Here is a 24012-nt window from a genome sequence, read left to right as displayed (position 1 = left end):
CTGTCCCTGACATCTTCATCTTTTTCCTTTTCAGGGACTTCAAGGACTTCCAGGGTTGCCAGGAAAGCCAGGGAAGAGGGGCCCAAGGGTGAGACAAGTTTCCCTTTACCTTTACTTTAGTTCCCTCTTTCTATAGTTTCAATGATGTCTCTCTAAACCCCTCCAAAGCCTGAATGATGCCCTAATCATGTCTGATCCCGCATTATCGTACCATCACACCGCTCTGAGTGCGCTGACAGGGACAGGCTTTGAGCATTCATGATCAAGCACTCAGTGACATCTTTGGATCAGGGAGCATTATTCATCCAGACGTTAGTTTGCTTTGGCTCAGGGTTTGATCAAGCTGTGCATCTCCACTGCCAAAGTCCATCTGTAAAGCTGAAGACCAAACAACCATAAGCTACAAACCTGCAGGTTGCCAATTTGAAATTAATCGAACACATGCGGTAGGAATTACTCAGACATGAAAAAGGTTGCGCGAGCGTTTATACACTGCATTTATATATAGGAGAACAGCGGCAGTGCTTAAATTAGGCAAACGTCCTATGTTAACAATGAGTGAATGCCTCTAGTGTGTTGAACTCAGTTCTGGAGCCTTCTCTCTCGACTGGGAGCTCCTGATGGAACCAAGGAGTGAGAGCAGATGTTATTTCAAGCTCATGTTTTCAGAATACATTTAAGAAAAGGGGGGGGGGGGGGGGGGGGCATTGGAAGAGGATTTATCCCAAGTGACAGTTTGGTTTCTTTCTTCTGCCCAGTTACTGATGCTACTGATGTCTGTGCCCTTTTAATCAGCCCCTTTATGAAAATGAATGGAGAAGAAGTTTAACTTCTCCTGAGATTGCAAACTTGGAAATAATGAAGAGATAGCAATGAGGGTTGCAAAGTTCCTGTTGAAGATCCCCTGCAGAGCACTCATGTGTGTGTGTGTGTGTGTGTGTGTGTGTGTGTGTGTGTGTGTGAGCTACCTGCCACAGCCCGTGAGACTGCGGTCGGGCCTCAGAGGGGTGGGCTGTGGGAATCCAATCTCTTTAAACATGGAAGAAAGAGGGCTTTGTCCCCATCTTATTAAAGCCAGTTAAGACCCTGTCTGGAGCTCAGCAGCTCTATCCAGTAGCGCACCAGCCTCTATAGAGTTCATTCATCATCAAGCTCTTGAGACCCAACCACAGGCCACGTCGACCTCAGAGCAAAAAAAACTCCAACAAAACCTTAGGGAGCCGTTCAGGTTCTTACTGATTGTTTTCTTGAACTGTCATATTTTTTCCTCAATAGTTCAAATGATGAAGAAACACCTGGAACCCACACACAACTCTCAAGTGGATCTGATCAGGGAAAAAACCTGCACAACCCACATTAGAAGATTTTTATTTTTATAACATAGGAGTTAATGAACGGTAACTCTCCTCATCCAGCTGCTCAAAGAGTCATTACACTCTGTTGTTTATGTTTCCCTACTGTTCCTCAACACGGCTGGTGGATGAGGGTTGTGCACACTGAAGAGTAACAAATTGTAATGTTGTTTGTGTGTGTGTGTGTGTGTGTGTGTGTGTGTGTGACATTAAGACAACAGCCTCCTATTGTTTTATTAAGTTCAACAGGCCTCGAGAAGTGAAGGACACGTGTGATGAATTTATTCTCCTCAGCATTTTCTGACTAGCACAGAGCGACTCTGATCATGGGAAGGTCCTTCACGTTTCTCTTTCATTCCAGATGTGGGAGAAGTCGCAGGGGAAGAGATCTGATGTGAAACATTTGCTGTTGCAGGAACTGTGTGGTCTTTCTGGGGAAAACTTGGGCAAGCTTACTCATCGTAAATTCTCCACAGCAGCTGGAATGTGCCGGCACCTTTAGGGATTTACCTCAGCGATGGCTAGGTGTCATGTCTGACTGAGCCGAAAGCCTCATCGCCCCCGCCGCCCCCGCCGCTGCTGCGACTGAGCAGCATCTGTGATATGTGAGAGCGTCAACGTTCCTCGAAACTGCCATAAGCCCGGCAGAGTGCTGGAGTTCACCCGGCCCCGGAGGGAAGGCTTGAGAGTGGATCAAAGAAGGCTTTGTGCAGAGGAACAGACCCACCAGCGTGCAAGCCACTATATGCTGGGTTTTTGTGAAATTGAAAACATTTGCATAATCACTGAAGGGAGGGTTGACACTGTATGACGACGGAGACTCAGCTCCGAATTTGTCACCGGTTGATTGGTGTGGAAAACAGATTTGATTTATGGATGTTGTCATATTCAGACTCTTCCGAAATGAATCACACGTGTACGGATCGATGAGCAGCCTCTCGGAAGCTTGATTAGCATTTTCTCCGTTATTATTAGTTACACAGACACTTCTCCACTATTGCGCTTGAGCTAACAGGGAGCACATTGGGAGAGTTGAAGTCTGGTGGCAGAGTTTTCACAGATGCCAGTGACACAGAGTTCATCAGAGTTCATCACCAAGGAATTCTTCCTGACAGTAACACCGAGCATATGCAGACCGGTATCCTAACAATGTCCCTGATTTTGAGTTTGCATGAATTGTAGAAGCTTTAATTGAATCAATACATACTGGATTGAAGTAATTCTGTATACATCTGTATATTTTAAGCCCACCTTCCAGATACTACCTAAAAAAAAAAAGGCAATGTAATTAAATTCCCTGCTGCAGCAACAGTACTTGAACAGATAAAACATCACCTCTACGGTACAGTTTTCTGCACTGAAACAATCTGTCAATCAATCAGGCTAGAATAAAAAAAAAATTTCGATCCGCACCTAATTGGACACACTCATAAATATTACAACACTAAATGTGATCCATGAATGATCCATAAATGGGACCTTTGTTGGCCCCATCCTTTCACCAGGTTTCATGGAAATCTGTCGTCGAACAAACAAAACAAATCGTTCAATCCTGGGCAAAGACTTGACTAACCATAATGACTTAATCTTTTCAAACATGAGCATTCCAGTGGTCTCAATCAGATCAATGATCAGAAGCATTCAACACGTAGCTTTGCACCAAAATTCTTGCCAATTGAAATAACAGTCAGTCAGGATTACTATTATCCGAGCGTGTATCATATTGAATAATCACCATGCTAAGGACCAGTGTTTCCGCCCGCGCAGTCCAGAGAGGGTGTGAGCGGCTCTGTTCTGGGTTAATGATCTATAAAACAGTAGCACTGCATGTGTGACTCCTGTAAAAGCCATCGACTCACATCGTAAAACCTGGTCACAGCTTCGGCATACAGGTGCCCTTCATCTGCAGGCCTCAGCTGTGTTTGTGTGTATGCTGCAGAACTGGGTTTATAGTCCTGCTCCTGTGCATGTTGGTGTTTACTCCTCGGTGAAATCTAAATGCTCTCTTGCTTTTCAATAATTACGCAAAGAGGAGGTTTATTCCCCTTATCACCCACGTAAAGATAGATGAACAAGGTGACTCATTCTTCCCCTTATCCACCGGGATAACATCCGCCCACCGAGTCATCGGCATCTTATGGACTGTAAGAATGCAATTTGTAATATTCTGCCCTGACCTCCCAATTTCTCTGTGTCTCCTCTTGCCCGTGCTTCCTATCTGGAGGTAATGACTTCCATACGTTTTAATATTGAGCAAGGGAAAGGGGGGGGGGGGGTGCTCTGAATAGAGGAGGAGGAGGAAATCTGTAGATGAGCTTCTGGTAAGTGTCTCCATATGTCCAACAGCAAGCGCCTGCGAGGGGGAAGAGGTCTGGGCAGTTTGAGGGAAGAGGGGTGGGCCCAGGCTGGACTCCCTCTCCACAGTCTGATAATAGAGCACAGATAAGTAACAGACAGAGACCGGCTGGATCACCCAGCCGTACACTTACACCTCTTGGCCTCCAACGACTGTTTGACTCAGAGTAATCCTACCCCTCACTTTCACCTCCAGCTCCATGGAAAGTCTGAATAACTCGAAAGAATGGGCTGGAGATACAGTAGCTTCCTGTTCAAGACATCTGAACATGTTTCATTGCGTTCTGGATTTTGCTGGGGGAAGATTTTTCCATGCTCAGCAGTTCTACCCCACTCCACTCAAGTGTGCAGTTAAATTGAGGAATATTCTGCTGAATGCCTCAGGAAGTTGCGGCTTTATTCCTCCAAACAATCAGTCTTTGCAGCTTGCTTTAATTTGTAGTCCTTTCAGCCAGACAGAAAAAAAATCTGTCTCCTCATTCTCTGCTCCTGTACATCTTACCCACCTGGCCAGACCGGCAGGAGATGATCCATTCAGATAAAACAATTGGCACTGATGGCCTCATGAATTACGTCTAAGCACATTTAACGTATATAACAGATGACCTTGGCTCTGGCATGAAGCATTTGAGGAATGGTGGCCTTAACTTTGTGGGGACCCAGAAAACAGTGGAAAAGTGTGTGGATGAGGAAAATCACATCCATATGTCAGGACTTGGGACAGGCAGGAAGACAGGCAAGAGACACAGAGCGTCTCACAGAGCATCTATACACAAACACAGGGTGATCCTGGGGCACTGCTGAGCTGTCCCATAACACAGGCAGTGGAAAAGGAACAATATGTGCTTACATCTGTGAATACCTCATACATAACACTACCCCCCCCCCCCCCCCTTTTAGCTGCTGAAATGGAAACCTGCTCAATGACCCTGATGATGACCACCCTTCTCTGTCTTCACTAATTATGTGTGTGTCTCTCCGTTTCCAGGGTCCGCCCGGCCCACATGGAAACCCTGGTCGTCCTGGCTCTCCAGGAGTGAAGGTACAGCATTGATGCATCAACAATGTTATCTCTCAAATTTTTCTAATGAACATGAGACCTATACTGTGCAGCACATTAAGTGGATCCTAGAATAATTTATTAAGTTTTTAAGCCAAAGAGATAAAGTAATTCGCCTTGAACCAAACCTACCCTGTTTCCCTTCAAATAGTTTGATTAACACTAGAACACAATAAATTAATGAGGAAGTCCTCAAAGAAGTCATCTTGGACTAATCAAGTCCAATGGACACTTCATCTTAGAGAAAGTAAAAAATGTCTGTATCAACCCCTTTGTCTGGTTCTTTGCCTAAATGTATCCAGTCCTCTCACGGCCCATTTCCCACCCTTCCAGCAAGTTTTGTTGAAATGCATTCAGTGCAATTATTTTACATAATCCAGCTAAATATCAAAAAGAACGTGAATTATTGTTGGTGCCAGACAAGCTGGTTTGAGTATTTCTGAAACTCTAAACTGCTGCAGTTTACTCACACTGTTGAGAGACACAAAGATAGATCCAGTGGCGACGGAGAATGCCTCCTCGATGACAGAGGCTAGTGGAGAATGGACAGGCTGACAGGTTAATCAGATAACTGTTGCATAGCATGGACTGAATGTCCAAACCTGAGACAGATGAGCTACTCCACCAGAAGACCACATCAGGTTCCAGTCTTGTCAGCAAATAACAGAAATCTGAGGCTGCGGTGGACACACACCCGGCGAGACTGGACAGTTCAAGCTGGGAAAAGAAACGTAGCCTGGTCTAATGAATCATTATTTCTGTCGAGGTGCACAGATGGTAGCATCAGAGTTGGGTATCAACCCATGGGTCCATGTGTCAGCAGTCCAGGGTGGTGGTGGTGGTGGTGTAATGGTGTGGGAATTTTCTCTTGGCAGCCTTAATCAATGAATCATCATTTGAATGCTGCAGCCTATCTGGGTATTGTTGCTGACCATGAGCTTCCCTTTATGGCCACAATTTACCATGCCCTAATGGCAACTCTCAGCAGGATAATTCGCCGAGACACACAGCAAAACCCCTCTCAGAGTGGTTTTATGAGCCTGGCGATGAGTTCATCGTGCTTCAACGGCCTCCACGGTCCTCAGGTTTGAAAACAATAGAACACTTTTGGGATGCGGTAGAACAGGAGACTTGCAGCGTGACTGTGCAGCCGACAAATCTGTCGACAATTTGCAATGAGAATCTCGAGGGGATGTCTTCTACATCCTGTGGAATCTATGCATAATTGAATGGAGGCAGTTGGAAAGCAAAGGGAGCCCCTATCCCCTTCCCCCTAGAAGTGCAGTGCTCCTAATGAAGTGCTTGTTGAGTGTTTATCTTATGTATCAGTAATATTTACGTATTCCTGCTGACAAACCAACCAACAACACGACTGACTGACCAACTACCTTAATCATTACCTCCAATGTAATTCAATCTCTGAGTATTGAGTTTCTTCATCACAATGAACAATGAACTGCTCTTAAACAATTCCATTACTTCCTCTTCTAAGAGGAAAAATGTAAAACCTTGACATTATATATTGATATTTCTTAAACAAGGCTATTCAAACAATAATGCAGAATGGAAGAGCGACAGTCTCTTGTTCCTCCAGCGATTGTTTGTGATTGTCTGTATCGTAGTTTTCAGCTTCTCACCTTCTCACAAAGCCATTTGTGTCCATTCAGCAGAAAACAGCAGTTTTATGTCTGTGTGACTAATTTGCAAGTACTTGACATCAGTCTGCGTTCCAGCTGGTTTGAACTGTCAACAGAGAGGGTTGGTCGGCTCCATAATGTGTCAGCCTGATATCATAATGGAGGCTGCATGTTCGACTTTGCTAGAATCAAACAGAAAATTGCTGGTATTTCATGCCTCTACCCAATTCTATCAGATGCACTGAAATTCAGCATTTTCCACAGCCTTCGCGCTTCAAAAAACATAATTGATACCATGCTTTGGCCTGGTTTAACCAGAGAAGAAAACCAAAGCTCTTATATCATACATGTGTTGGCTGGAGCATAACCAAACCTGGCCTGGCTCGGTTTGACTCGTTTACGCACAAACCCCACACAGCAGACAGTCTGGTCTGACTCAGTTCTCTGTTTTAAGAAAAATGACCCAGCTGCATGAAAACTGCCTCTGTGTTCGCGGAACTCTGTTCTGAACACGTCCCTTTGTCCGGATTTAATGAAGATAAATTGAGACAAGAAACTTATCAATCACTTATTACTGTAAGTAGCCTAACATTAGCCTTGAAAATAAAATGAATTAGGCCATGGAATATGTGTATAATCTCTGGAAGGTAGAAGTGCTTACAGAGAAAATTCCCTAATTTAGCTTCACTTTGAGATTAAACTCTAGTTAAGGTGAAAACCTTTAAAAACAAAGTGTTCATGTATGTATGTTGCTCTTGGCCGGAGACTGTAGACAAATCAGTCTGGAGAAAGTTCCCACAGACCGATCCCTGCCAAGTTGTGGCTGACGCTAACATGCAGGTCTAAATGAGCAGAAATACAGCTGATGGGACATTTTGTCTCAGTTAAGACGAATCCTCTAGTGTGTTATACAGTTTTTTATGCATGTAAAAGTTCTGCAAAGTTAAAAAGCCCAAAGTCAGAAGTAAAGGGAGTTCCTCTACAGCACAATAAACACAGAAGCTCCTTAAATGACAACAATGGTGATGTCACAATGCCATATATTTGTATAATGCAAGCAAGTCTGACCTGCTAACAAAGCCAGGTGAAAAATGGGCGGAGGCCGACATTTTCTATACAGTTGACTATTCACAATGGAGTGTACCAGCGGGCCAATCACAGCAGACTGGGTCATTAAAGAGACAGCATCTTAAACTCAGTGTTTCAGACAGAGGAGAAAAGAGGAGCTGCAGCGATGGACAGTGAGGAAAGTGATGAGTTTTCTGAACATTGGAGCGTGTAAACCTCTTCAAGTAATAACCCACATCACAATTATGAATCTGAGTCTGAGCAGAATATGTCTCCTTTAAAACAGAGTGCTTCTTTCCCACTTAAGACTGACCTGCTAGTGTGCTGTTGCCTTTTTGCAGAAGAGGTTTGAGAATACAACTGGAAGATTTAACCAAAGAGAGTCACAGTGCTGGGTTCATTTCCACATGCAAAGTAGTTTAATAAATTAAATCAGAGCTTTTTGAAATCGACTGATCCCGTTTGTTTTTGCATTTCCAAAACAGTGCTTAAATTTCTCTTTACATGTTTCTTTGGAAGACGTCTAGACCTCCTTCTGACATTTAACTCAAGAGACACGTTACCAGGAAGCTATTCTATGAGTGAACATCAAATGCTGACCCTGAATTCAATAACAAGACTCCCACTGCCCGAAAAGGCAGAAGAATGTTCACGTCCACTCCCATCCCACATCACTTCTCTCTGCATTGGTGTAAACCAAGTAACAGGAGGGCATAAATGGAGCGCAGGTTTGTGTAAATACAAACCCGCCGCACTCGACCGAGAAGTAGGTTGAAGTCATAACTCTTTGATAGTGTGAATGCAAAGTGCAGGCTTCTCTGGAAGGGGCTGCGGCAATGCAACAAATATGCAGAGAACGCTGGGTCGCGGGCAAGGAAATATCTTGTTTCTATTTGTGTCTCTGTAAAAAAAAGAAAAATGTTCTCTGTTCATGGGTTGCAGGGACAAAAAGGAGATCACGGACTGTCCCCTGGTCAAACCCCAAAAGGAGAAAAAGTATGCATGTTATCCCCTTTTCCTTTTTTGAAATTGCTTTTCTATTTGACATAATCATGTAAAATATGTTGCTGTTTTGATAGGTGGCCTAATTTGTCATTTCAGGGAGAGTATGGTGTTGTGGGTCCTCCTGGAATGCCTGGCCAAGATGGACGAAAGGTAGGCCTCACACGTTTGGAAACAAGTTTGTGTGCTTTTGCAAATCCAAAAAGAAAGTAGCCGACTGGCTCAGTCCCAAATGTGTCAAAGTTTACATTCTGAGTTTTTTTGTCCGTTCTGCTTTGTCCGCAACAAATGTTGTCACACATAAATCAGAGAGGAAATGACGGAGTGGAGTTGTGGGTATGGATGATCTGTAAATCAATCGTACACCCCCGGCCCTCTGAGCTGCCTTTGTAGACGGCAGTCTGTGAAATTGCAATGTTTAGAGGCTCCAGCCAAACATGGATGTTTGAGCTCTTGTTTGGAAAGCGGCCGAACATAACGCAGGCATCAAGGCGCACACCTGTGTTCTGACTCCCACGTGGGATCTGAAATACTAACGGATGGAATAGCTGGGATGTTACATCACCAGTATCGCAGGGCCTCCTCGGTGAGAGTGAGGAAAGCAGAGGTTTACTGGGTGAAGCTCATGTTGTAAATTCTCCCTCCGAATGAATGTTATGTCATTCCCTCTCCGGAGAGAGCAGCGCTCCAAAAAAAGTAGGACAGCGTACGAATGTGGGTTAGTCCTGTGTACGCGGGTCTCGCTCAGGATTGGTCGTCTGCAGTATTTGACTTCTTCGCATGCCGCTGAGCCGGGATCCCGACACAGGGAGTGATGGTTAGCAGCGTTTTCTCCATGGCCTTGTGCATTTTATCCTTGGCCTTTCCCAAACTCTGCTCTCCTGCTCTCACTAATTACACATCTCCAGTGGACCACAGCCACAACTCTGCATAGCAGGCAAAGAGCATAGTGACCGGGTTTGTTTGATTTCTTTTTTACTGATTTATGGAAAGAGTGTGAAAAAAGCCTCTATCTGGATAACATTCCATTCAATCTTGTTTGTCTTTGGACATTTTCCTAATGCATATTTTCTTTAACTGTTCTTTTGACCTAATGAGCAACTTAAATGTAGAATTAAGTTTTTAACTGGTTTTGAGATGGTCTCATTTTAACATTGCTGGTTCCTTATGACCTACAACGGCAAAGGAGACAATCAGGGAGAATTGTAAATATCTGAGGTCTGGAGCACCAGCGAGTTCAGATGATTTACGGCAGGGTTAGGGTATGAAGGGTCCTGAAACAAAATGATAATGTTGTCAAATTACAACAACAAGAAGATGACATGACCTCATCGCTTTGCATCACACAAACAGCTGTATGTCCTTTTCTCCAACCTAATGCACATGCTGGTCAGAAGTTAGTTTCCTCTCCACTTCAACTCTTACAAAAACTCTGTGATCTTTTAATATCTTATCTTATTCTTCAGAACAATCTGTACCTGCTGCCATTTTGCAGGTGATGCATTCAAGGGACCTCTGTAAGCCATGTAAACTACCACCTGCTTCAGGTGATGCATTCAATGAACCTCTGTAGCTTTGAAAACTACAGACAATAACCTGGGTAACACCAACAATTTATCAGTCTGTCCCTCGATAGCTTTTGAACTTCCTTACCTTGTCTCTGGCACTGAGCCCAGACTCATTGATTCTTTACTGAAGGTGTGAATTATTATACACCAGCAGGATGGCCGCAGCATTGACTCAAAATGAACTACAACACCCATGTGCATTGTGTAACTCATGTACACATGTTGCTATCAAATGTCATCCTGCACGTGTGTGCTAATGCTATACTTTATAGTAAGTGTCGTCACTTTTCTGAGAGATTTCTAGGAAAGTCAAACTTCACACTCTAACAGGATAATGTAAACAATCCTTCGCCTCATGCTACCGATGGATTTCGGAGTCTGACCTGACGACCCAGTGTCAGTGGTGAATAATGGCAGGTTGGGCCCATTACTCATTGGGAGTATCATGGGGTTCGGAATAATGTGGATCGTTTTTGGGCAACAATGGAGCCGTGTGACGCAGATAAATATCCTTTATCAGGTTTTGTCTCCGCAGGGGCTGGACTTGTTTGTAGGACACCGACAGAAAATGAACCTCAAACCACAGTTCGGTTAGAGTTTCACTCTGCTGTGAGGATCGAGCCATGGGCTGTGATATGCGTGCAGTTATGGTCTAGTACAATGTTTGTTAGCTGTCTGGTATGGGTTTATTCCAACAACTTGCAGGCCTCATAAAATCTTCCATGTCAACCCATCACTGGAGAGGGCGACAACAGTTTCAACGCCAAAAACTTCACCCACATTTATTTTGTTAGCATGGCTGAAGCATTGGAAACAGCAGTGAAACCACCAAAGACTGCTCTGAAACCCAAGTACATGATATTAATTGAGGATTAGCATGGAGAGGAAACCACCCTATTTATTCAGAGGCAGGAAATCTCGAAGATTTAAATGAGGACAGTGTTTCTCAGAGAATCAGATCGTATCTGTGGTGCAGAGAGAACTGGTGTTACGCCAAGTTCTGTTTGCCTGCAAGTGTTGGCAGACTGACCCAGGATCTGGTTAATGGAACTGTGTCGTTTTCCTGACTCAGTGGAATCGGGTGGCAATTCAACAGATTGTTTTCAAACTCGTATTATTTTCTTTCATCGTCTACCGCGCTAATGTTAAACATCAGCCTTGTAAAGTCTTGACAGGGAGACCATTTGTTTTATGGTGTTTACATTGTCTCTTCCTCCTCTAGCGTCTCTACTGTCATTGACGCAGGAACAGTCAACCTTAACTCTGAGAGCAGAAACTGACGTCACACAACAAGAGTTGTGCTCAAGAGTTGAGGCAGACAGAAACACTCAGTGACTCGCTTGCTGATACCTGCAGGTTATGAGCCGAACCCATTCACAACTGTTAATGGCTGAGTGCATCCGGAACCCGGTGGAATGACGTTAGAACTCATAAGACTTTGGATCAAGGGATGGATCCAATGTATAGTTTTCAATCTTTTTAACATTATGAAATAAGGAGTTTGGCAACACTTTTGCAGATTTCTCAGAGAAGTATGTGCAGATCTTGATCTAAAAACATATTGGATCCACAATTTTGTGAAGGAATTTTGTGCGTAATGAAGATCTGGATTTAAATTGGGTTTCCTTGGGGTTTAGCCATTTTTCAGGTAACAGATCAAGCACCAACTTCAACAACTACAAACTGTAACTACCACCACTGAGTAGCTGAGAAACGTAATGTGGCCGTAGCTCTTCGGCTGTTCTTTAATTTGGGTGCTTGACTGAGTAGAATCCTAGTTTCACGGTGTATCAGCTGTTAAGTGACTGATTCGTATCTTGTCAATATGCTGAATCTATTCTCACGGTTCTTTGGCAGGTTCAAGTCACTTTCTGATCCAATAAATCAAGAACTTAGTGTCGTGACTCAAGATGGTGACAGCTGTTCGTAATGTGAAGTCAACTTTATTTTGAAGTGCTTCAGGCATGTGGATGGAGGGGTTAGCTACCTGGAGATAAGAAATAAGATTTGACGAGAAGATCAATATAATTCATTCCATTATTGGACAGACTTGAATGGATCTGGCTACCGCCGGTTAACTTGACGAGCAGATTAATTATATTGTTTTCATCAATAATTCAACAAACCTCCGAAGCTTTTTTTAGTTTTTATGAGAAGTGCAAATATTGTTTCCGTTCATTACAAAACTGTGGCAGGACAAATTAGATTGAGGCAGGAGGCTACAGTCGAGGTAATTAATGGGAAACACTGGAGGAAGTCAATTAATAAGGAGATAAAATAGAATTTAATTTCCTCGTGGATTACCGACCGTTTTTCTTTTTGGAGGAAACGAGAATGGGAAAGGGAGCCACTGCTGAATTACCTGACATTGTGTTGCAACGGCCTCAGCTCCACAAAACAAAGTCGTAAAAAGTTGTGGACAGAAAAAAATATATATCCTCAGACTGGGCCAACTTTTAAATTACACTGGACACACTACGCCTTTTGAATCCTGCTGTCAGAAATACCCTGTGGTGAAGACGGAGGGAGTTCAGCGTAAAGTTCAGTTTCGGATAACAGAAAAATCCGAATTAGAAAAATGAGAAGTCCTTTGTAAGCAACTTTTATTCCTCAGCAACACACACACATCATTCAGGGGAAACAATAGTGCAATAATGTCTTGGCGGGATCTCCAACGAGCTGTTATGTAATTGTTCGGCACCCGACTTTGAAAAACCATCTGGAGCGTTCAAGGTTTCCTCCATTCAGCGAAGTACAGTGGGGAGGACTCCAGCGTTAAGAAAGGAAGACCTCTTCTCGCCATGTGAGTCATTGAGTGTGGAGTCATGGGAAAAAGCTGATATTCCTCCTGCTGATTAATGGTGAATGTGGATGTTTGCTGGGTGTGGACACACGTCCTGGCCGAGGCTGCACTGATCCGATCAGACCCTCGTTTCCTGTTTGTCCTGTGACGATCAGCTCAGGTAGGATTCTGAGTGTTAAACTTGATGACACCGAACTGCTGACAGCCATGCAATTGAATAAAATGCGGTTTGCATCCAGCTCATAAAAGCGAGGCAGTCAGCTTGGCTCGGCTGAAACCCACCAGACACCTCATTGCTTGCAGCTGTGTTCAGCTGTGCCTAACTCGCTTGTCTTTTTTCTTCTTTTTTTTATCATACTCTGGGCCTGTGAGCCAAAAAGTCCTTACAGCGCACTTTTGTCTTCAAATTACACCGAAGTTCCATCATCTGGAGCAGTTGAAGCCGGAGGTTTGTTCTCTTGTCTGCTTTGGTCCCAGCAGCCGGTTCGAGCTGCGACCTGCGCCCCGGCTTTATGGACCCTCTTCCTCGGAGATCGCAGCTGGTCCGCTGCCAGAGAAAACCTCGCTCACTGTGGGAAATGTGTAAAGATGTAATGGGGAAGTTGCCGGGGAGTCAGTCAGCAGTGCTGCTCTGTAAACTAAGAAGAGACCCATGCATGTGTGTGTGCAACCCAGTCTCATCAGAAAACGTTCAGTGGCAACGTTGGTCCACTTGGAACGACGTTACCATCTCACAATCTGGCCTCTCAGAGTGTGAGATGGTAACATTTTGTCAGCCCATTGTTTTGCATTGGCGTGTTCTCACGTCACGTGACTCACAAGCTCCCGTCTGCGGAGAGGAAAACATGGCGGATATTCCTTGTTCTCTCAGATAAAAATATAGTTTTGTAACTTAGTTTGGGCATAAAAATACATTCTGACACCATTTCTAGCGAGAAATGTGCTCTTTGCTTCCACAGTCTTCAGCCAGTTCGTGCTTATGATAAATATTTTAATAGTTATCGCGAATGTTTTTATCGTTGCTATGAGGGTTGCTATGACGCTGCCATGCCAGCACGGCGCAGCGTGCTGTTAAAATCACCGTCCCTGCGTGGTGTCCCTCAGTGATCGTGAATGTTATTCACGTTATATAATATTAATATTTGAGGCTAGATTACACCTCTAATGCGAAGGATCCTGCGAGACCGTTCATCCCGAAGGGGGACCGACTGCGCCACGGACGGACCAGGCGAGCGGAACTGACGTGTGGCTTTTAGTAAACATCCGGTTCTTTAACTCGGGGCTGCGTAGTAACCACCGAGCGCTGGGAAGACAAACGATGTCATCTTCCTTCTGTCAGGTGAGTAGTTTATTGTTTTTAAAGATCGTTACGATCTAGGTTTACAGTCCGAGTGCTGAGACAGCGGTTGCGGAGTCCGTTGATACACACAATGCTAATCTTCAGCTAATACGCCATTGTTAGCCACATGCTACGGCCCACCGTAGCCTGTGCTACCTGGGAGGTGAATACATGGTTGTTGAAACCAGTTCAAGACGCTTAGCTCATCATTGAGGGACGCTACAATATAAATATAAACATGAATTTGATATATGAATGCTTTAGATTAATAAGGAGTGTATTTCTCTACCATTACTCCAAAATATCAGATCAATTTGGTTTAATGTATAGTATGCAATATGACAATAATGTTTCCATGTTATGGAGTTGCAATTCATTTTATAAAACAATTCCTATGTTCTGTTTTTTAATCAAGGACGATCCAAGTGAAGGTACAGGAGTTTCATTAACGTCAATAACTTGGACCGAACACTTTGTTTTGCTTGATGAAGAGCAGGAAGGGCAGCCTGGAGAGAAAGAGAAGCCGGGTTGAGCCCACTACCATCATCCACGTACCACGAGGAAGATGCGGGAGAGAAATGATCCTACCATTAAAGAGGTACTTTTAAGTTACATACCAGAAACACCATTTTATATAATATGCCAAATATACATTTTTATAAAATCCCCAAAGTACGCTTGCTGACATACAAGTTAATATCACACTGAAAGAATTTTGATCAATCATGCTTCCCTGCTGTGATTGTTTAACTGGGAAAACAACTTTTTCCACAGGAAGGCAAGTCAATTTAAGGAATACATGTTCAAAGTTTTCCTCTGTTATGTATAATGATGACCCCCATCAAACATAATGTTAGCAATCTTTACACCTTTTAATTTATTCTGATTATTTCTGTCTACATGTGTGAATTTGCCTTCATTAGTTTCAGAAAAGAGCGATGATGTATCGGTCACGGGGCGGCAGCACGAGACTCCGCAAACTAGTCTGTAAGCAAAGTAGACAAAGGCATCAAGGTTGCGGCCTGCCATCATTGTTATTTTGCTTAAGGGACTGAATATGTATCATGTGGAAATATTAGCATTTCCCTTATATCTACCAAAACTGCTTGTTTCACAGACTGCAGTTTTGTTTTGGTCCGATGTGGTGTGCAAATACAACCGTATCGGCAATGGGTTGTGGGGCATTAACATTTGTAACTCTAATTTTGTTTTGACAGACTGTGAAAAGAGCGTTGCGAACATCACCAATCTACAGGAAGACACAGTCCAGTAATGGGTGTCAGAAGTTCAGTAGTGAATGACAGGTACTGTGGAAAATGTGTGTCATCGTTGTACAATGTCCTTTGACTCTGTTTACACAAGGTTAACACAAAAAGGTTTGATTGTAAACTGATATTGGTATGAATTCATGTTATTCTCCTCTTCACAAGAAACAAACAATCCAAATTACCTGCAGAACGCCCTTGATGGACGCTTCAGATGCATCGTCAGACTTGCGAGACAGCAAGATGCCAACTTTAATGGCAATTTATTTGTGTAACATTCTGTGACCAAATGTATAGATAACTTTTTGTAGATTGTAAAAAAAGATAACCCATTTATTAAAAAAAAACTACACTAGAATTACCGCACTGCGTTGTATGACTCCGCTAATCATCGCAGTGTCCGTCTACATATTTCTACATATTTTCTCTCGTATAAATGACACTGTGTCTCTTGACAACTGAAACCATAAGATGAGGTCACTGTGGCCTTGACCTTTTGACTTTAACACAAATACACAGTTAGACAATCCGAAAACATACAGTTATGCCAAGATATCTTTGGTTTCACATACTAGATGGCATAAGCAGAGACATCAACTCAGGGAAAATATTTCTGTAGAAAAGAAAGCCCTGTACATGTGAATGTATACATCAATCATGCTTCCCTGGAAGCATACGTGTGTATGTATACATACACACGTACAAACGCACTATTGAGACGTTTTGTTTTTTATCATATATTCTCAGGAAGGACTGATGCATGTACTGAGACGGGACGTGAGGGCCTACTCTGCGTGCTCAGAGTTCAAGCCCAGCAGGGTGCAGCGGGCCTGACATATTCCGGAACAGCAGCACAGTCTTTGGATGACTCCTCTGAAGATGAAAACATGGCGAGGTACTTCTCCACTGATGAAGAACTGTGAGGGCTGTGATTAGCTACACTCTCTTGCTACAAGGCTACTCTTGCTACTCCCTGGCAGCCTTAGGAAGGCATTAGCTTGCTGTTGGGTAGCTTCCCTGGAAGCATACGTGTGTATGTATACATACACACGTACAAACGCACTATTGAGACGTTTTGTTTTTTATCATATATTCTCAGGAAGGACTGATGCATGTACTGAGACGGGACGTGAGGGCCTACTCTGCGTGCTCAGAGTTCAAGCCCAGCAGGGTGCAGCGGGCCTGACATATTCCGGAACAGCAGCACAGTCTTTGGATGACTCCTCTGAAGATGAAAACATGGCGAGGTACTTCTCCACTGATGAAGAACTGTGAGGGCTGTGATTAGCTACACTCTCTTGCTACAAGGCTACTCTTGCTACTCCCTGGCAGCCTTAGGAAGGCATTAGCTTGCTGTTGGGTAGTTGTTAGCTTCAGCATTTTCAGATTTAGCGGCCAGTCTGACGTTTATGTTTAAAAAAAAAAAATCGGAGGAAACCATCTTCATAATTTAACACTATGGTTTGTTTGTGTGTCCTTCAGTTCTTCTCAAGAGAAGCAGTACAGGTGTGCCTCAGCTCCACGGTCCCTCCTGCAGCCTCCGCTCCTGATGCTAACCTCATGTCTCCATCACACCAAGCAGCAGACCTGGAGTGACAGACCTTTCTCCAGAGCTGCTCCCTCCCTCTGAAACCCCCCTCTCCAAAACACTATTTGTGGCGTTTTTAAAGTCTTATTTGCATGAGAATTGTTGATCATAACATTTCCAGCAGATGCCTTAATGTAATGTTTTTGAACAATAAATGACATTTATCATAACATATTGGTATTTCCTTGCACTTCTACACCATGATATTGTCAGATAACATTACATTAAAGCAGTGAATGCTCTGCTTTAAGCAACATAAACACACAATGATTCAATGGATCTGAAGTAGAATGGGCACATAACATTCTGTAGAGAATGCCTCAGTAATTGAAGTCAGAAAATAAATTTCTTTATCTGAGGTTCCAGTCATTTATAGTCACAGGAAAGCACACAGGTCTGGTTGTCTAGGGACAACCCATATCATATTGTTTAAGATGTGTAACATCAAGTTTGTGTATCAGTGCAAAATACATACCGTCATTAGTCAAGAGTTCACTCTTGTTTACACAAAATTTAGGTGACCCAGATGTTTCACAATGCATCTGATAAGGTCTTATGAGAAACATTCTTAACATTAAAGAAATGAACACAGAGGATAACAATATATGTTTGACTCAAATCAGTAGCTGGTAATCAGCAGCCTGACTTATTCAAACACATTAATACTACAATGAATGAGGCAGGGGTTTTCTATCAGAAATCATTTCTGGGACATTCATTTAAAAGATCTCCAGTATAAGCAAATGTTTTTTACAATTGGTTTACATTCAAGTGTGAGGCTGTCCCATCACATGGATTTATGACATATATATTGTTTGTATGAGCTGTCCCTCAGTGAAGTACTTGCACTTCTTGAAAAGCTCTATATAAATAAGATGTATTATTGTTTATACATTGCTTTATACATGTTTTCCTAAAAGTCACTGTAGATACAGAAACAACAGTATGGTTCAGGTGACAGTGAGTTGAATGTGAAGGTCATTTCAATGAGCTCAAGAGAAACCTAATGTGACGATATAGTTGATTTCTCACCTAAATTTTGTGTAAACAAGAGTGAACTCTTGACTAATGACGGTATGTATTTTGCACTGATACACAAACTTGATGTTACACATCTTAAACAATATGATATGGGTTGTCCCTAGACAACCAGACCTGTGTGCTTTCCTGTGACTATAAATGACTGGAACCTCAGATAAAGAAATTTATTTTCTGACTTCAATTACTGAGGCATTCTCTACAGAATGTTATGTGCCCATTCTACTTCAGATCCATCAATCATTGTGTGTTTATGTTGCTTAAAGCAGAGCATTCACTGCTTTAATGTAATGTTATCTGACAATATCATGGTGTAGAAGTGCAAGGAAATACCAATATGTTATGATAAATGTCATTTATTGTTCAAAAACATTACATTAAGGCATCTGCTGGAAATGTTATGATCAACAATTCTCATGCAAATAAGACTTTAAAAACGCCACAAATAGTGTTTTGGAGAGGGGGGTTTCAGAGGGAGGGAGCAGCTCTGGAGAAAGGTCTGTCACTCCAGGTCTGCTGCTTGGTGTGATGGAGACATGAGGTTAGCATCAGGAGCGGAGGCTGCAGGAGGGACCGTGGAGCTGAGGCACACCTGTACTGCTTCTCTTGAGAAGAACTGAAGGACACACAAACAAACCATAGTGTTAAATTATGAAGATGGTTTCCTCCGATTTTTTTTTTTTAAACATAAACGTCAGACTGGCCGCTAAATCTGAAAATGCTGAAGCTAACAACTACCCAACAGCAAGCTAATGCCTTCCTAAGGCTGCCAGGGAGTAGCAAGAGTAGCCTTGTAGCAAGAGAGTGTAGCTAATCACAGCCCTCACAGTTCTTCATCAGTGGAGAAGTACCTCGCCATGTTTTCATCTTCAGAGGAGTCATCCAAAGACTGTGCTGCTGTTCCGGAATATGTCAGGCCCGCTGCACCCTGCTGGGCTTGAACTCTGAGCACGCAGAGTAGGCCCTCACGTCCCGTCTCAGTACATGCATCAGTCCTTCCTGAGAATATATGATAAAAAACAAAACGTCTCAATAGTGCGTTTGTACGTGTGTATGTATACATACACACGTATGCTTCCAGGGAAGCTACCCAACAGCAAGCTAATGCCTTCCTAAGGCTGCCAGGGAGTAGCAAGAGTAGCCTTGTAGCAAGAGAGTGTAGCTAATCACAGCCCTCACAGTTCTTCATCAGTGGAGAAGTACCTCGCCATGTTTTCATCTTCAGAGGAGTCATCCAAAGACTGTGCTGCTGTTCCGGAATATGTCAGGCCCGCTGCACCCTGCTGGGCTTGAACTCTGAGCACGCAGAGTAGGCCCTCACGTCCCGTCTCAGTACATGCATCAGTCCTTCCTGAGAATATATGATAAAAAACAAAACGTCTCAATAGTGCGTTTGTACGTGTGTATGTATACATACACACGTATGCTTCCAGGGAAGCATGATTGATGTATACATTCACATGTACAGGGCTTTCTTTTCTACAGAAATATTTTCCCTGAGTTGATGTCTCTGCTTATGCCATCTAGTATGTGAAACCAAAGATATCTTGGCATAACTGTATGTTTTCGGATTGTCTAACTGTGTATTTGTGTTAAAGTCAAAAGGTCAAGGCCACAGTGACCTCATCTTATGGTTTCAGTTGTCAAGAGACACAGTGTCATTTATACGAGAGAAAATATGTAGAAATATGTAGACGGACACTGCGATGATTAGCGGAGTCATACAACGCAGTGCGGTAATTCTAGTGTAGTTTTTTTTTAATAAATGGGTTATCTTTTTTTACAATCTACAAAAAGTTATCTATACATTTGGTCACAGAATGTTACACAAATAAATTGCCATTAAAGTTGGCATCTTGCTGTCTCGCAAGTCTGACGATGCATCTGAAGCGTCCATCAAGGGCGTTCTGCAGGTAATTTGGATTGTTTGTTTCTTGTGAAGAGGAGAATAACATGAATTCATACCAATATCAGTTTACAATCAAACCTTTTTGTGTTAACCTTGTGTAAACAGAGTCAAAGGACATTGTACAACGATGACACACATTTTCCACAGTACCTGTCATTCACTACTGAACTTCTGACACCCATTACTGGACTGTGTCTTCCTGTAGAGTGGTGATGTTCTCAACGCTCTTTTCACAGTCTGTCAAAACAAAATTAGAGTTACAAATGTTAATGCCCCACAACCCATTGCCGATACGGTTGTATTTGCACACCACATCGGACCAAAACAAAACTGCAGTCTGTGAAACAAGCAGTTTTGGTAGATATAAGGGAAATGCTAATATTTCCACATGATACATATTCAGTCCCTTAAGCAAAATAACAATGATGGCAGGCCGCAACCTTGATGCCTTTGTCTACTTTGCTTACAGACTAGTTTGCGGAGTCTCGTGCTGCCGCCCCGTGACCGATACATCATCGCTCTTTTCTGAAACTAATGAAGGCAAATTCACACATGTAGACAGAAATAATCAGAATAAATTAAAAGGTGTAAAGATTGCTAACATTATGTTTGATGGGGGTCATCATTATACATAACAGAGGAAAACTTTGAACATGTATTCCTTAAATTGACTTGCCTTCCTGTGGAAAAAGTTGTTTTCCCAGTTAAACAATCACAGCAGGGAAGCATGATTGATCAAAATTCTTTCAGTGTGATATTAACTTGTATGTCAGCAAGCGTACTTTGGGGATTTTATAAAAATGTATATTTGGCATATTATATAAAATGGTGTTTCTGGTATGTAACTTAAAAGTACCTCTTTAATGGTAGGATCATTTCTCTCCCGCATCTTCCTCGTGGTACGTGGATGATGGTAGTGGGCTCAACCCGGCTTCTCTTTCTCTCCAGGCTGCCCTTCCTGCTCTTCATCAAGCAAAACAAAGTGTTCGGTCCAAGTTATTGACGTTAATGAAACTCCTGTACCTTCACTTGGATCGTCCTTGATTAAAAAACAGAACATAGGAATTGTTTTATAAAATGAATTGCAACTCCATAACATGGAAACATTATTGTCATATTGCATACTATACATTAAACCAAATTGATCTGATATTTTGGAGTAATGGTAGAGAAATACACTCCTTATTAATCTAAAGCATTCATATATCAAATTCATGTTTATATTTATATTGTAGCGTCCCTCAATGATGAGCTAAGCGTCTTGAACTGGTTTCAACAACCATGTATTCACCTCCCAGGTAGCACAGGCTACGGTGGGCCGTAGCATGTGGCTAACAATGGCGTATTAGCTGAAGATTAGCATTGTGTGTATCAACGGACTCCGCAACCGCTGTCTCAGCACTCGGACTGTAAACCTAGATCGTAACGATCTTTAAAAACAATAAACTACTCACCTGACAGAAGGAAGATGACATCGTTTGTCTTCCCAGCGCTCGGTGGTTACTACGCAGCCCCGAGTTAAAGAACCGGATGTTTACTAAAAGCCACACGTCAGTTCCGCTCGCCTGGTCCGTCCGTGGCGCAGTCGGTCCCCCTTCGGGATGAACGGTCTCGCAGGATCCTTCGCATTAGAGGTGTAATCTAGCCTCAAATATTAATATTATATAACGTGAATAACATTCACGATCACTGAGGGACACCACGCAGGGACGGTGATTTTAACAGCACGCTGCGCCGTGCTGGCATGGCAGCGTCATAGCAACCCTCATAGCAACGATAAAAACATTCGCGATAACTATTAAAATATTTATCATAAGCACGAACTGGCTGAAGACTGTGGAAGCAAAGAGCACATTTCTCGCTAGAAATGGTGTCAGAATGTATTTTTATGCCCAAACTAAGTTACAAAACTATATTTTTATCTGAGAGAACAAGGAATATCCGCCATGTTTTCCTCTCCGCAGACGGGAGCTTGTGAGTCACGTGACGTGAGAACACGCCAATGCAAAACAATGGGCTGACAAAATGTTACCATCTCACACTCTGAGAGGCCAGATTGTGAGATGGTAACGTCGTTCCAAGTGGACCAACGTTGCCACTGAACGTTTTCTGATGAGACTGGGTTGGTGTGTGTGTGTGTGTGTGTGTGTGTGTGTGTGTGTGTGTGTGAACAGCAGAAACACTGGAGAGTATTACCAGCGCTGGACCTTTGGGCCTTTTCACGCAGCCAACTCTGATCATGGCACAGAGGAATCACGCTCAGCCTGTGTGAGCTGTGTGGCCCTCAAGCGTTCTCCTTCCTGCACCTCAGCTGTTCTCATTCTCACAACTTTATTTGCTGAGTCTGATTTGTCCGAGAAATATGTGTCAGACTTCATCACTTTGTGCTTTATAATAAAAAGTAAAAAACTCACGGAAAGAATAACACAGTTTTTGGTCTGTTACTCATTCTGTCGGGGGGGGGGGGGGACACACCACGACTGCCGCATGTTGCCTTTTGGCCACAGGGACGATCTGGTGTGAGTTACACCAATTAATACACTTTGCTCCTCACAGAGCGGGAGAACAAATGGAGAATGTGATCCTGTGCCATCTCTTCATCACACAGCGGATTGACAGAGCGGTGAAGCTCGTCCACACACTTCAGGGACAGTGTCTTCTTCTCCCTGTTCCCTTCCCTGTCCTCAGCTGTATGAGCCTCGCTCCAAGGTCCAGAACATTCTTATGTCCTGTCGTGGCTCCTGCAGGAGACTCCTCTACTCCCCGGGAACAGCCAATCAGACAGGTCTAAGTAGAAGCACATGGCTGCCTCACTGCAGATAAACAGACAAATAATCAGCAGTTCGACAGAATTACAGTATTACAGCATTTGATAGAATTGTTGAGGAACCGCATCTGGTTTCACTCTGTGTCCAAAAGCCGCAGGAGGTGTGGGAGCAAAATTTGAATTTTGAATCTAAAGAAACAGTCGCCTCTCAGAGTGTGTTTTCTCTCTGTAAGGACTTTTTATTGGACTCAGAACCAAACGTCAAAATCAACTGATGCTTCCTGCTGAGGATTTACAGAGCAGCTCTCTCCCATCATGACATCATCAGCTCGGTTGATGGGTCAGCAGCTGAGGGTCCATTGAAACGTTCCAACGGGATGTTGTTAATGTACTTTCTGAATTTACGATGATAACACTGGAACTCTATCTGCTTCTTTAACATCATGGTATGTTAGCCTGACAGCGTGATCTCACTTTACCGCGTCACACGTGTCAGTCCCACTCTGCCTCAGCTTCTCCCCCCCCCCCCCCCCCCCCCCCGACCCACCGGTGGATTCTTACTGAAGTTATGCAGCCACGAAAACTCGTTTCAAATTCTAATCAAGTGTTGAAAGTTTCCAAAGACAACATCCATGTCGAGCTCCATTACTGATTAATAATTCACCAGATCCTACACGTCCACTATGGAATATTCTCCTATAAAGTACATGGTGTCCTAGGTTTGAATATTGTATTGGTTGTAGGCACCAGGAAGTTAAAGTAAAATGTTGAGAGACGTAGACACAGACTTTTCTGAATATAGAACAAGATATTCTAACATCAGCAGCCTTACAATCCTCCTTTCTATGTAATAATTATAGAAAATATGTAAAGATGGGGCAACGCGTCTCCACTTATGTCCACTATCCAGAAATTAAGCCAAAAATATCTTTATATTGGGATCAGGATGGAGTCACGGTATCGGGTCCTGTTGATGCTTGACCAATCACGGGTCGGTCTCTGCAGTTAATCATGGCAGTACATCTCATATTTATACAGTAAATAACTTAAAAAAAGGATAGAGCCATTTTTAAGAAATTTTCCCAACATGTACTATGACTTCTTAGTTTGGAGGTAATTGTGTTTATACTGCATCCAGCCAGCAGGGGGCGATGGAGAAGCTTCGGTTCACTTTTGGGGAGCAGTATGGTTTCTTCTTTCATATAAGAGTTTATATTAGAATGTGTGGAATCACACTGCATTATGAATGATGTTTCAGAGA

The 24012-nt window shown here is 43.0% G+C and overlaps 1 protein-coding gene and 2 long non-coding RNA genes across 7 annotated transcripts in view; 2 read left to right on the top strand and 1 right to left on the bottom strand.

The window, feature by feature from the left end:
* Positions 1-24012, top strand: part of LOC133944825 (collagen alpha-1(XXVII) chain B-like) — a 69564-nt gene that overhangs the window by 10040 nt on the left and 35512 nt on the right. Inside the window, exons 4-7 of the mRNA XM_062381987.1 lie at positions 35-88; positions 4696-4749; positions 8415-8468; positions 8574-8627. Coding sequence (XP_062237971.1) covers positions 35-88; positions 4696-4749; positions 8415-8468; positions 8574-8627 — 216 coding nt within the window. The remainder of the gene's footprint in view (positions 1-34; positions 89-4695; positions 4750-8414; positions 8469-8573; positions 8628-24012) is intronic.
* Positions 13522-17207, top strand: LOC133950739 (uncharacterized). 3 transcript variants are annotated; one of them, XR_009920411.1, is made up of 6 exons: positions 13522-14184; positions 14600-14782; positions 15402-15488; positions 16197-16344; positions 16549-16696; positions 16932-17207. It is a non-coding gene; the product is annotated as an uncharacterized LOC133950739 (long non-coding RNA). The 3 variants fall into 3 exon arrangements; XR_009920412.1 differs by having other exon boundaries at positions 16197-16368; XR_009920410.1 differs by having other exon boundaries at positions 16197-16696.
* Positions 18416-22101, bottom strand: LOC133950727 (uncharacterized). Of its 3 annotated transcripts, none has more exons than XR_009920408.1 (6): positions 21439-22101; positions 20841-21023; positions 20135-20221; positions 19255-19426; positions 18927-19074; positions 18416-18691 (listed from the first exon to the last, which is right to left on the bottom strand). It is a non-coding gene; the product is annotated as an uncharacterized LOC133950727 (long non-coding RNA). The 3 variants fall into 3 exon arrangements; XR_009920407.1 differs by having other exon boundaries at positions 19279-19426; XR_009920406.1 differs by having other exon boundaries at positions 18927-19426.

Source organism: Platichthys flesus, chromosome 3 (genome assembly GCF_949316205.1).
Source record: "Platichthys flesus chromosome 3, fPlaFle2.1, whole genome shotgun sequence".
Taxonomy (NCBI): domain Eukaryota; kingdom Metazoa; phylum Chordata; class Actinopteri; order Pleuronectiformes; family Pleuronectidae; genus Platichthys; species Platichthys flesus.
Note: the sequence above shows the minus strand (reverse complement) of the source record. Positions and strands in the feature narration are given on the sequence as shown.